The sequence below is a fragment of the Desmodus rotundus genome, chromosome 3 (assembly GCF_022682495.2).
Source record: "Desmodus rotundus isolate HL8 chromosome 3, HLdesRot8A.1, whole genome shotgun sequence".
In the NCBI taxonomy this organism is placed as follows: Eukaryota; Metazoa; Chordata; class Mammalia; order Chiroptera; family Phyllostomidae; genus Desmodus; species Desmodus rotundus.
In genome coordinates, this window is record NC_071389.1 from 140,863,487 (window position 1) to 140,877,059 (window position 13,573).

Consider the following 13,573-nt stretch of genomic DNA (forward strand, 5'->3'; position numbering starts at 1 on the left):
CCTTGGAGGAGCAGGGAGGATGACCACAGAGCTCTCTTAGAGAGCTCTTCCCTTGGAACCAAAACTGGGGGGCAACTGAGTTGAGTCCACAGCCCCTGCGCTGCTGCCTGCCCATGCTTAGCCAGAAAGCAGAAACAGGGATTAGATTGCGATTACACTTTTATTAATATCACAGGCCAGCAATCTGAGAAGATGGTGGGTAGAAACCCTAACATCCACCTTCCCCTGGAGCTTTCAGAAACAAGTCTATATAGCAGAAACGTGGGAGTTGGGGAGGGGCAAGTCCTAGGAGAGCTCAGACTCACCCTTTCCCTTGAGACTAAGGGGAGAGGGAGCCAAAAGGGGAGCTGTGTAGCTTCCTCCCAAGCTCAGTCCTGTTGTTCAGGGGTTATCTCTCTGTTTGCAGTAGTATTCCTCTCTTCCCCAGAGGCCTGTCGTTTATGGCCAGGTAGGCTATGCATTCTCTGGTCAGGGAGGAGAGGTATGAACCATTTGCTCTCAAGTGTCCTTGGTTAGGGGAGATAAGGTCTGGTGATTTACCAGCTGGCTGTAAGTTGTTCAAACTGTTTGGCCTTGTTTAATTTTCTTGTCTCAGTTTCCCCATTCCAGTTGCCCAGGAATTTTCCTAGTTTCTTAATCTCCTGCCTCAGAACCAGTGGCTACATACTAACATTAACATCATTAACATTCATGCATCCTTTTTTTTTTTTGGGTGGAAACCTTTTATTTAGGCTTAGTTTCATGATAGAGTATAGGATGGAGAATCCACTGGAAGTTAATATTCCAGTTATTTCTATCCGTGAGAATGTTAGTAGACAAAGATAAAGACAGTGATAGTTTTGTTTTGTTTTTAAAAATGTATTGTTGTTTAGTTACAGTTGTCCCACCATTCTCCCCATGGCTTACCCCTACCCTGACAGCCCCACTCCCACAGTCAGTCCCCTGCTCTTGCTCATTTGTTCCGGCATCTGCTGAAGTGTCCTTGGTGCCAGATGTAGCTCCAGGCACTGGGGATGTGAAGATAAAAATCTTTGTTTTCAAGGTGATCTTATTCTAATAGAGGAGACAAGTAGAGAAATAATTAAAACATCTAGTGAAAAGAACGTGCTAGAACATGCCTTCCCAATGGGGGCAAAAGTCAGTTCTCAGAGAGTGAGGAATCTTAGATATTACATGATAAAGGTCAGTGGCCCTGCAAAGCTCAGCCCTACCTGAGTGAATCTTAGTCCTCTTGTCAGGAAGAATTTTAATTCAATTTTTCTCCTTGTTGGGGACAGAAGCAAGGACTGAACTAAAAAGGTGAGAAACACCAGAAGAATCCATAGCGAGCTCAAAGGCCTCTAGCTCCGGCCGAGGAGCCAGGAAACCTTCCTGAAAGACAAGACCTCTGAGCCATGTTTTAAAGTCACAGTAGAAATTCCCCAGGGGAAGAAAGATGTTTGTGCACAAGGGTAAAGATGTCAGGAAAGTGCTTTGAAAGAAACTGCAGTGAGGGAGAATTTAGAAGATTGGGTTGGAATGGGAAGATGGTGTGACCTCAGAAATCCACTCAGGCTCCAGCTCCGCTCATGCAAAGAAAGAGGTTGTGTTTTATTCTTAAAGAATTGGGGAGCCAATGGAAAGCATCAAGTGAGAGAGTAACATATTCAAATTTATGCCCTTAAAATATCCCAGGGAGAAAAGAAAAGGAATTGTGTGTCGGCAGTACTGTTGAAAATGAATGGGAGGGAGAGGGGCAAAGGCTGGATCCCTACCAGGAAAAACAGTTTGGAAGAAACCATTATTCAGAAAACCTGGGCGGAGCTGAGATGGGGGCCTCCTCTCGAGCAGGTGGCAGTGGGTGCTCTGGGACCTCGCCTGGGCGGCAAATGGGCAAAAAGGGTCTGGGTGAGACAGTGTCCAGGCAGGCAGCCGCCGGCACCGCCATCTAGGAAAATGAGGAAGCCAAGCTAATTAAATACCTGTTTACCTGAGGCATCCAGATAGACTTTTCTGAGGGAATCAAAGTTATTATTAAATTAAATGTTATTAAGTGGAATATGTATTGTCATAAATATTATAAAATTATTAAATTAAATATTATAAATATATTAAATGAAGTATTATTTAATAAAGTACTATTTTATTAAAATATTTCATTGATATTATAAAATTTTTTAATATTTAAAAATAGAGAAAAATGGTACAATGAAGCATCATACCTCCCCTAGCATTAACGGTGGTTAACTGACATCGATCTCAGTAGCTCCTTAGCAAACCACCCCCAGCCTGTTGCGGCAGCGGGAGTAGAAACCTGAGAGAAGCTTGTGAACCGCCACTCGGAGCCACTGGGGCTTCACACAGAGCAGCGATTTTCAACCCTTTCCATCTCGGCACACGCAGACCAATTACTAAAATTCTGCCGCACACCAATAAATGTTCTATCTTTTGCCGATCTGACCAAAAAATAGGTATGACTTGGATTCATTCACACCAAAAAGCTATCGGTGTGCTGGCTGTTGCCACTTTTTTATTCGACAATCTAAGGGAAAAGAGGTCAGGGCCCCTGACCGAGTAGTCGGGTATTGCACGTTTAAAAAATTCTTGCGGCACACCAGTGTGCTGCGGCACACCGGGTGAAAACTGCTGATACAGAGGGTTCTCCGCTGCCAGTATAAATTGAGTCTAACACAGGAGATTTTAATGCACTAGGTGTTGATCTAAACACTGTGGTGGGTGGAAGCTGGTCTTTAACTCTGTGTGTCTGGAGACTATTGGGAGTAGAGCACTGAGGAGGTGCAGGCAATGGGCGTATTCGGAACTCCCCACCCAGGGGTCAGGGGTGACGTAAGTGCTGGGGGGAGAGGACACATCGCTTCCAACATTACTATAAACCTTTCATTTTATTTTCATTGTGATTTTTCACTGTACGCACAGACACTTGAATTGTTAATTCAAGCCTTTTTTTCCCATCCTTATTTTAGGGTCTCCTATCATAAATGAGCAGGGGGTCATTGCAGAAATGTGACTGTGGCCATGCTTCACTGTGGTACAGTCTGACTGCAAACGCTGACTCTTTAGTTAAAGTAGCTACTGGACCATTTCATTGCATCCTTAGGTATAGAAATGAAAAGGCTCCTTAACCATTTGCAGCTCCCGGGCCCGAGGAATAAAACAAGAAAGGCTCAAAATCCTTCAGCATGCCGTTAGCAAATAAGACCCTGAGACTTCCTATCTGCATCCCACCCTTGTTGAAGGCATCTCATGGCATCTCTCAGACCAATGCTTAGGCAGACCACACTTGCACTTCCTTCATGCTGATGGTAAATAGCAAAAAGAAAATGAAGAGATTAGCCAACGAACCCACAGACACGGACAGCAGTGTGGGGATGACCAGAGGGAAGGGGGAGCGGGGTCTGGGTGGAAGTGGGCAAAGGGGGGGAAATGGAGACACCTGTAATAGTGTCGACAATAAAAATAAAGTTTAAAAATATAAAAAATTAGCAAAAATTAAGTTATGATGGGGTGGCAGCCTGGTATGTGCTATAGAAACATAACTTACAGGGCTTTTAATCTCAGGAATAGAAGAGATAATCATTCACACCTCTGTTTTAATATCCATGAATTCATCAATAGGATTTACATTTTAAGACACAATCGGTGGAATGATGTATAAGGGATTCTAGATTTCCAGTCCAACCTCCCTCAGGTCCACTTAACCATGTATACATTAGAGTGTGCTCTGACCCTGGGTAAGATCCGCTTTTCTGTATTGAAACTTAGTTACTTGTAAGGCCTGGAAATAGGAATTGTGTGGCCTGACCTCTTCGTCACTGCACCACTCTCTCCTCCCAACTGGTCTCCTCAGCCCTGTGGTCATTCCACGGGTATTGATGGCACGCTTACCAAATGCTGGGCACGCACTGTGCTGGGCATGGGCACTGTGTGAAGGGCCCTCGGTGCCAGCTGGGCGGACCACTCTCAGATGTAAAATGTAAGTCGTCAGGCAGTGAGCCGACCACTGTCTCCCTGTTAGCATGTGATACCCTATTAAGGAAACGCTACTTCCCAAAATAGTTATTTCCTGAGACATAATGCTCTGATGATGATGTTCTGAATTTCTTATTTTATGTCTGAATATATGTGTCTCATTGCTTTGTTTTCTTTCCAAAGAAACCAATTATGATTCCTTGGCATTTATTGCAGATGAACAAGAAAGTTCCGGAGCAATTATTTACACAGTGGAGCTTAAGCGCTATGGGGGGCCCCTTGGCATCACGATTTCAGGAACTGAAGAGCCATTTGATCCTATAATCATTTCAAGCCTCACTAAAGGGGGATTAGCTGAAAGGTAAAAATAAGGAACTGTTACCATGACCTGTGTCTGAGATGGGTTTCCTTCCTCACAGCCACATAAAGACAGGCTCTCCTCTCCTGCTCAGCTGATTTGTTGACTTTTTCAAATCTGCACAAAAGAGAGACTTTAGAGCTTAAGAACTCTCAGCCATCGCTCCAACGTGACTTTGAGGGACATCTTACTGGCAGTGAAAGGTGCTGTGGGCTTAGCATTGATATTAGTCTCTAGAAATGTATAAACCGACCACAATTGACTGGAGGTAGATTTATATTGTGTCCACTTTGAAAGAAGGAGGCTGAAGTTCAGGGAGGTTAACAGGCTTGTCCACTTCAATTCAGCAAACGCCTACTGAGCCTCTGTTACCTGACAGGCACTGGCCTTAGCTGCCCTGTTTTCAGGGGAGGACAACACAGCCTTTATCTTCAATGATTTCAGGAAACAAAGTGTAATATCTCAGTAATATCTTGCAGTTTGGAATGTCCGCCTATTCCTTTGGCAAATTGTTTTTATTAGCACGTAACCCCATCCTCCCATTAAACTACGTCTCCCTGAGACATGTTGTGGGGAGGATACGCCACACGTCACGGCCAGATCTGCACTTCAGTGACCAACTCAGGAGCGCACACACGCCATTCACGCTCACACCTGAGGATGAGCATTTTCAAACTAGAGATGTAGGACTGCAGAACTTTGGAGATGCAGGGCGCCTTCGAAGTCATCTCATCCAACATCCTCATCTGCCAGATGAGGGCCCTGAGGCCACTCAGAAAGGTCGTCCTGTAGGAATTTCATGTTGTGATATTAACAGAGACACCTACAATATGGTATTCTTCAGGCATCCTTCTGTCCTAAGGATCTCTGCTAGGGAGAAAACAAGAAAAGATTAATATTTATCTGGTGTGGCAAGCTACTGGTCAAATGTTATATGGCTTACAATGTAGGTCTTTCATAAACTGGAGATTGTTTGTGAGAGAATGAATGATTTTTTTTTCAGGGAAAAAAATTATTCGAGAGTTGATGCATTGGTGGACTTGCTAAGCAGCCACTCATAAGCTGCATGACCCAGAGCTGCTTCGGCTGCCCAGCACAGCTGCCCACGGCCTCAGCTGTCAGTCACAAGCAGCCCTGTGAGCTGGGCTGATCCCTTCACTTAGGGTAGTTAGTGAGCAGTGCAGGGGAGGCTGGCACACGGGACTCCCACTCTGCAGCCTTCAGAGAAAGAGCTCTGACTGTTTCAGCATCCCTGAGCTGGCTGCTGTGATTCTTCTCCTTCCACACGCAGTGCTTCCAAACTAAGGCAGATGCGCTGAACACCAGATCACAAATTCCACTCTGCTAGTTCAGACCTGGGTGAGGATGGGAAGAGCAGGAGAAAGGCCAAAGGTTAATTAGTTTACTGATCAATAAATTCATTTTCTTTTTTCGTGTGTCAAATAACCTACTAGGCCCTTCACTTATGTTTTCCTATTTAATCTTCAGGTCTGCCCTATGAGATGATTACCCCCATTGCAGTGATAAGGAAACGGATGCCCAGAGGGGTTAAAATAAGGTCCCCAGGTCCCACAGCTGGCAGGTGGCAGAGTTGGATTTGAACCCATCACTACAGTCTTGCGCCCCATAACGACCACCACATACACCACAGAGGTCCCATAAAAAAAGTTCCTATCGCCTAATGACTCGTAGCTGTCCAAACATGGTATCACAGTGCGTTACTCACGTGTGTGTGGTGATGCTGTGTAAACACACCTACTGTGCTGCCAGTCGTGTAAAAGTACAGCACAAGCATACAGTTGCATACAGTACATAGTGATTGATCATTGATGACTATGTTACTGGTTCATGTAGTTAGTATACTGTACTATTTATTGTTATGTTAGAGTGTGCTCGTTCTACTTACATAAAAACGTTTGCTGTAAAGCACTACATTGTGTTATGCTGGCGGCAGCCTCATACATCGCGTGGTCACTGAGTCTCTTGATTGCATCACTTTCTCTTGTGCTTGATTTGATTTCATGTTGTTTTGTACAGTAACGTGCTGTACAGGCTTAGAGCTTAGGAGCACTTCTTCCTCCTATACCATACAGCCTAGGTGTGCTATGCTATACCACCTAGGTTTGTGTAAGTGCACTCTGTGATGTTCACAAGACACTGAAATCGCCTAATGACACATTTCCCAGAACATATTTCCATTGTTATGCGGTGCAGGACTCATTGATTCCTGAGATTGGCCTTTTTTGACCCTTGGAACCACCAGCAGGGGGCCCTGCTACACCAGGGTCTGGGGTACTCCCCATCTCCCTGAACATCACTTCCGGTGAGCTGGGACAATGATTATGTTCAACATTTCAGACCCGTACAAAGAAGAAATGCCCCATGCTAAAACATCACTACATTTATTGTCCAACATTGTTTCCTTGGGATTTTTAAGAGAGTTACCAAATGACTCAGCTTTCTTGGAATTTAACAAGCACACAAGTCCACTTTAAATACTAATTAAAACAATTTTTCTACTTTTATTTGAAACTAAAAAGTAATTCACAACAGATGCAGTCGTCTTGTAACATTGCCCAGAAGACAGCTAACAGTGGCTTCTAGAGACTCTTGCCAAGTCTTTACTGTTATGAATATATAAAGTCTGGCCGGGAATTGACACTCAGTAGCATGCAGGGATTGTTTCTACATTCCTATTCCTGCTTGGTGTTTCAGAACTGGCGCGATCCACATCGGAGACCGAATCCTAGCCATCAACAGCAGCAGCCTGAAAGGGAAGCCTCTGAGTGAAGCCATCCATTTGTTACAGATGGCAGGAGAGACTGTCACCTTGAAAATTAAGAAACAGACAGATGGTGAGTGGGTTGAGAGCCACAATTAAGAATTTCCTGTGCCTTTCCGTCCCAGAAAGCATGTGCAAATGCCTATGTGTGTATTTCTAGGAAAATGACTCTAGCTGGGGAGTGTTTGATATCTTTTTATTTAGATTTATTCTGATACTCAAACTGCTTTCCTGTCTTTAAAGCTCAGTCAGCATCAAGTCCCAAGAAATTCCCCGTTCCCAGCCACTTGAGTGACCTGGGAGATGTGGAGGAGGACCCCTCCCCCACGCAGAAGCCCGGCAAACTCCCCGACACGTACCCCTCCACAGTGCCCAGCGTGGACAGTGCTGTGGACTCGTGGGACGGCTCTGGGATCGACGCCAGCTACGGGAACCAAGGTGTGTCCTAACCCTGAGGAACAGTGGATTTGTCATTGTTGAAGCCCATGTTCCTGAAAGATCCACCCTCTGCTCCACGAAAAGAATATATTTTCCTTGTGTCCACGTCGATGTAACATATAGAACGCATTACTGTAGTAGCTCCGCATTCCCCCTTCTTAATGCTGATAAATCATGAACATTTATCAAACACCAGTAGGCCCCCATTAGACCTGCAAGGGTCAAGTGTTCAGTCTGGAGCTGGTCCTTCCAGCACAGATTAATCTGAGGGAAGCCATGCAATGAGGCGGCCCACTGAAGACAGGCCCCGTTGTCTTACCTTTTCCAGCAAAGATGGGTTGGGGATGCTGACAGTAAGCACAAGAGGTTAGTCAATGATTTATTTATTCCTGCCTCCTCCTGACTTTTAAAACCCTGTAGGGGGTTCCCAGCACACTCATTATTAGAGGATTGTAATGACAATATATAAAAGTATTTAATAGATGTCATAGACACCATCTGCATGTGGACCAGCATAACCTACGTTAAAAGTTAACCCTCATTAACAGGGAATAAACACAATGTGTGAGACTGAATTCAGAGTGAACACTAAAAGCTTCTTTTAAAAATCTGTCTCCTTCCTCATGATACGTAGCATCAAGAGAGAAGTGTGTCCAAAAAGTCTTTGTATTTCTCCTTATCTGAGGCGTCCTTTTGTCTATTGCCTTGTAGAAATTTCAGCCTCCGAATCCCCTTTCTGACCCGGATTTAACTCAGCCAGAGAATAAAATAGACAGTTTTAAGATCAAATGTCTGGGTTTTAGGGTTGCTTTGTAGCTTAGTAGTTAACTGCTTTTCAGGAGAGTCTACACCCAGTTTGCGGTTTTCCGGGCCCCCCAGTTTACTCTCTGTTAAATCTCCTGAAGGGGGCAGAAAAATGAAAAATATTTCAAAACTGTCAGGTTGTTACTGGTTAGAGATGATATTAGGGTTTGATGGAGAAAATATTTTGAACACCACCCAAAACAGAATTGGAACTTTCTTTTTCTTTTTTTTTTCCAATTTTTATTGTTATTCAATTACAGTTGTATGCCTTTTCTCCCCTTCCCTCCCCCCCACCCCAGCTGAACCCACCTCCCTCCCCCACCCCCACCATCCCCCCCGATTTTGTCCATGTGTCCTTCATAATAGTTCCTGCAATCCCCTCTTCCCACTGTCCCCACCCCACTCCCCCCTGGCCACTGCTAGACTGTTCCCAAACTCAATGTCTCTGGTTGTATTTTGTTTGCTTTTTTCTTTTGTTGATTATGTTCCAGTTAAAGGTGAGATCATATGGTATTATTGGAACTTTCTTTATTTATCTGGCACTTAACTCTTCTAAGTTGTAATACTTGGTAACAAGTAAACTATGCCATGAAATAATAGATATTCTCATTGCCTGGGAGTTGATGGGCCACCAGAGGTCACTCTGGATAAAGAAGTCAGATTGTACCAGCTTAGACTTGGAGGTTAATGCATTCATGTGTTTGTTAATTGTTTATGAATGTGGATACTTTTTGTTACAGAGATTTTGTGAGGATGCCAATGACTTTATGAGTTCTGTCCCATAAGACGGTGTGTAGTAACTTAGCGACCCTGTCCCTTTCCACCACAGGACCAGAACCGTGATCAGCATGCCAAATAGAGGGCCTTTGCCTCTTTAGAGAAAAATGAAGAGCCATTTATTATTTATGAAACATTGTGGACATTTGAAATCCTAGACAGGGGATAGTAGTAATAATACTATTAAATTTGGTGTTTATAAATCAGAAATCTATATGAAGTTGAAGAGAGATTGCAGATAAGTAGAGAAAATATCAATCAGGACGGAACAGAGGTCTTCTAAGGTGATGGGAAAATAGTAACAATACATTTGTAAAACAGTTAAGTGTTTACAAAGCACTTTCACAAAATCAATCTCAGATGATCCTCATAACGAACACAGACATCAAAAGGCCCGTGGATCACAGGATTTCGGTGTTGGGAGAGAGTTTAAAAGTCAGGGTAGCCCTTGGGGCCGTGGCCAGCCTTGTGGCACGCCGTCACGCTGCCTGGGCTGGACACCCCGTGATGGTTGCTTCCCAGCTGCTGAGGCAGCTCTCCCTCCTCCAAGCAGGCAGCTCTGTCTCAGCTCCTCAGCCGCCTGCAGCTCCCTCCTGTGAGAGGGAGCTGTGCTCTCAGGTCGTTCGGCAGGAGACTGATGCCTCTTCCCCTGGACAGCCCTTCAGGTTCTCAAAGCCAGCTGTCATGCCTCTTTTCAATCTCCTTCTTGAAGCAAAACGGCCACAGTTCCTTGAACTGTCCCTCGCATAACCTACTTTTCAATATCTTCATCATCCTGGGGGCTTCTCTTCTGAATATGCTCAAATTTAATGCTATACTTATCAAAGTGCAGTACTCAGAAAGGGAAGTCACGCAGTAGTCTGACAGCCCAGAGCAATTCACGCCTGTCATCTCCATCACTGAAGGCTGTAGAACTTACCAGTGCGGCCTCTCCGTTTTGATGGTCACATCTTATCTGTCACTCATCTTGAGCTTACTGTTTACCAAGAACTCAGAATCTGTTTTTTTTTTCCTTTACTTGTGTTACTGGGCTAACCCAGATCTCCCCAGATGTGCTTGTGAAGTCGGCTTTTTAAAAGCAAGGCATAGAACCATGCTTCTTTTCATGTTAATGATCGTGTTGTGAAATGGAGATGATCTCTCCAACCCATCCCTCCAGCCTCTCCGCAGACTCGGCTGTGTCCCAGGAAGACTGCACGATGTCACCGCACCTTTCAGCCTAAAGTACTTGCCCCATTCTCAAGAGGGTGTTTCACCTCTGTGATTCCTCCTTGAGCCAGAAACTGATGTCTCTGCAGCCACGTTCCTTACTGTTCTCTATTTCTTGTCCAAAATGTCAGGCTTGCCCATTCATTCCTTCAGCAAACAAGTAATGGCTGGCACGGTGTAAAGTGAGTACACAATGGGCGTGCAATGTTGGACAAAAGAGATGTGGCCTTGTTCTCATGAAAGAGGTTACCCAGCTGAAGGGCCAGTTAACCAATGGAGCAAAGTAGTACTCAGTCATTGAAAAGGAGAAAAGGACGGAAAATCAAAGCTGGTAGAGAAAGAAGGAATGTGTTCAAAGAAGTCCCACAATGGGATGGCTCAATTCTAGACTGTAGCTCTGGGATACAGACTTTTTCTAGTCTGCCTCTGAGTCAGCTTCTTCCAGTCCCATTCTCTATATTCATGTCCTCTGCCTTATCAAAGTCGTATGCTTTGGGCTCCCTTGTCTTATTTATTCCTCCTTCTAACTCTGAGAAAGCCTTCTGATTGCTTTCCCTGGACTTAGCAAAGGTCATCAATACAGGAAAAAATTTAACAAATTGTTGGTACCTGGAGTCTGTCCTTCTCAGACAGTGAGTGTCTTGTGATGTCTGTAATTCTTGACTCTCAACTCAGGTATTTACATTTCTGTCTTCTTATCCCACCATCTTTAGATATTTCTCTCTTTTGAGCTGATTTTTTCAGTTTTATTGATGTATAATTGACAAATACAATTGTGTAGATTTAAAGTGATGATTTTACATACATATGTATGTATGTATGTGTATATATATGTATGTATGTGTGTGTATATATGTATGTATGTATATGTATATATATATATGAAACAATTACCACCGAGTTGGTTGACATGTCCATCACCGTGTGTGTGGTGAGAACACTCAAGTTCGGCTTTCTTAGCAAATTTCAAGTACACAAAACAATGTTATTAACTATAATTGCCATTCTGTACATTAGATTCCCAGAACATATTCATCTTATAAATGAAAGTTTTCCTCCTTCGACCAGCATCTATTTCTCCCATTGCCCAGCCCCTGGCAACCACGTTCTGCTCTCTGTTCCTATGAGTCGTCATTCTCATTCTTGTTCTTCTTGTTCTTGTTCTTGTTCTTCTTGCTCTTATTGTTGTTGTTGTTGTTCTTCTTCTTCTTCTTCTTCTTCATCTTCTTCTCCTCCTCCTCCTCTTCCTTCTCCCTCTTCTTCTATGTTCCACATACAAGTGAGCTCATACATTATTTGTCTTTCTCTCTCTGGCATCTTTCACTTAGTATAATCTCCTCTAGTTTCATTCACGTTCTTGCAAATAGCAGGACTTCCTTTTTATTTATGGCTAAATAAGTTTCATGTATATAATATATATCATTCATATATATATATATGTCTCACACTTTTTATCAATTTATCTGATACTTAGGTTTTTCCCCCTATCTTAGCTATTGTTACATGCTACAATGCTACGTTGACATAATGCTACAATGACACAGGAGTTAATACATCTCTTTAAAATACCAATTTTATTTCTTTTGGATCTATACTCAGACGTAGGACTGCTGGATCCTTCCTAGATCCTTTTAGAGGTCATCTTTTTAAAAAAAATATTTATTTTTAGAGAGAGGGGAAGGGAGGGGGACAGAGAGGGAGAGAAACATCAATGTGTTGCCTTTCATGTGCCTCCCACTGGGGACCTGGCCTGCAACCCAGGCATGTGCCCTGATTGGGAATCCAACTGGTGACCCTTTGGTTTGCAGGCCCACAATCAATCCACTGAGCTACACCAGCCAGGACTAGAGGTCATTTTTATCATTTGTATTCTCTCAGGAAAAAAATTGTTTCATCCAAGTTTTCTTATGTATTTGCCTACAACTAAGTAATACCCTGTTTTATTATTTTTATTTTCTACATTTCTATAATTATATCCCAAATATTGTTCTGTATTTGGTGAATTTGTATTTTTATTTTTTCCTGTGATTATATTGGTAATGGCTTATTTTTATTTAGCATTTTCCCCAAAGAACTGACTCTTGCATTTATTTATTAGCTCCACTCTGGCTTTTCAAAATAAAGTTTTTCTTTTAATTTGATTAACTTTATTTTGTTCTTAGATTTGTTTCTGTTTATGACCCGAACGGGATGCATCATTGGTTTCCATGCTTCCTTATAGTTCTCATAAGGACGGTGATGACTGGTAAAAGACACCAACAGTACAGCCGGAGAGCCCCACCGCCCTTTACCGTGGTTAGGGAGCACAGCGTGGGCATGCAGGGAGCAGCACAGAGCAAGGCGCTCAGCAGTACTTTCCCCACACAGGGTTTTTTTTTCCCTTTCCTTTGCTTTTCTGATCTCTACACACTTATTTTTCATCTCCTTCTGTTGTCTTGCCTTGCCCAATTTTCCTTGAGCTCTTTGATCTCTTACAGAGATGATGGTTTCAGTGTGTATTTTTTAAATTTTGAGATAATGTATCAATACTTGGTTATATTTATAATTTGCTCCATGGTAGCCTTTTTGTCCCTTCCCTCTCTTTCTCTCCTCTTCTCTCTCTCTCTCTCTTCCCTTTTCCCTCTCTCTCTGTCTCTCTCTCTCTCTCTCTCTCATATTAACTTGGTATACCAGTTTCTTTTAAATTATTGTTCATCTTTGAATGAGATGACTTCCTCCTGATTTGGAAGTCTGCAAGAGGTTCTGAGACAGAAGAGCCCAAGCTGTGTCCCAGACTAGCAAAACGTACCCCGTGCCCAGTATCTGTGATGAGTGCTTTCTCTCTCAGCCAGCAGAGATCAGCAACTGCAGACTGCCAACAACACAGACACCCTGCCAGCCTGCCTTGCTAACAGATTGCTTCCCGCAGTCTGTGGCACATCTGTAGGTGCTGTCTTTCAGCCCACCTCCTGGCTTTTCCCTAGTATGGAACTGGGTTCAGGGCACTTCCTGCCACCAGTCCGTGTAACCCACAGTGATCCAGACAAAGCTTCTTGTCTTGCTTTATCCCGCGGCTTCTGATTTGGAAGATGGGGCCCTTTCTGAAAGCTTTGGCTGTGAATATTTCCTCTTGGCTTCTTAGCAGAACCCCGCAGGCCTCGTTTGACTTTCAGAGAACTGGGTAGCTTTTCTGGTAGGTTTGCAGAAGATAAAGTTCACGTTCTATTTATTATTTGTCGTCCTTTTTGATTTGAGGT

General features: G+C 43.5%; 1 protein-coding gene across 6 annotated transcripts in view; it reads left to right on the top strand.

Annotated features, from left to right (window-relative positions):
• The window catches only part of GRIP1 (glutamate receptor interacting protein 1), a 649,796-nt gene that overhangs the window by 607,367 nt on the left and 28,856 nt on the right, over nucleotides 1–13,573 (top strand). For all 6 annotated transcript variants that reach the window (XM_045184615.3, XM_045184618.3, XM_045184613.3 and 3 more), the window contains 3 exons: nucleotides 4,186–4,330; nucleotides 7,043–7,182; nucleotides 7,353–7,547. In XM_045184615.3, coding sequence (XP_045040550.1) covers nucleotides 4,186–4,330; nucleotides 7,043–7,182; nucleotides 7,353–7,547 — 480 coding nt within the window. The remainder of the gene's footprint in view (nucleotides 1–4,185; nucleotides 4,331–7,042; nucleotides 7,183–7,352; nucleotides 7,548–13,573) is intronic.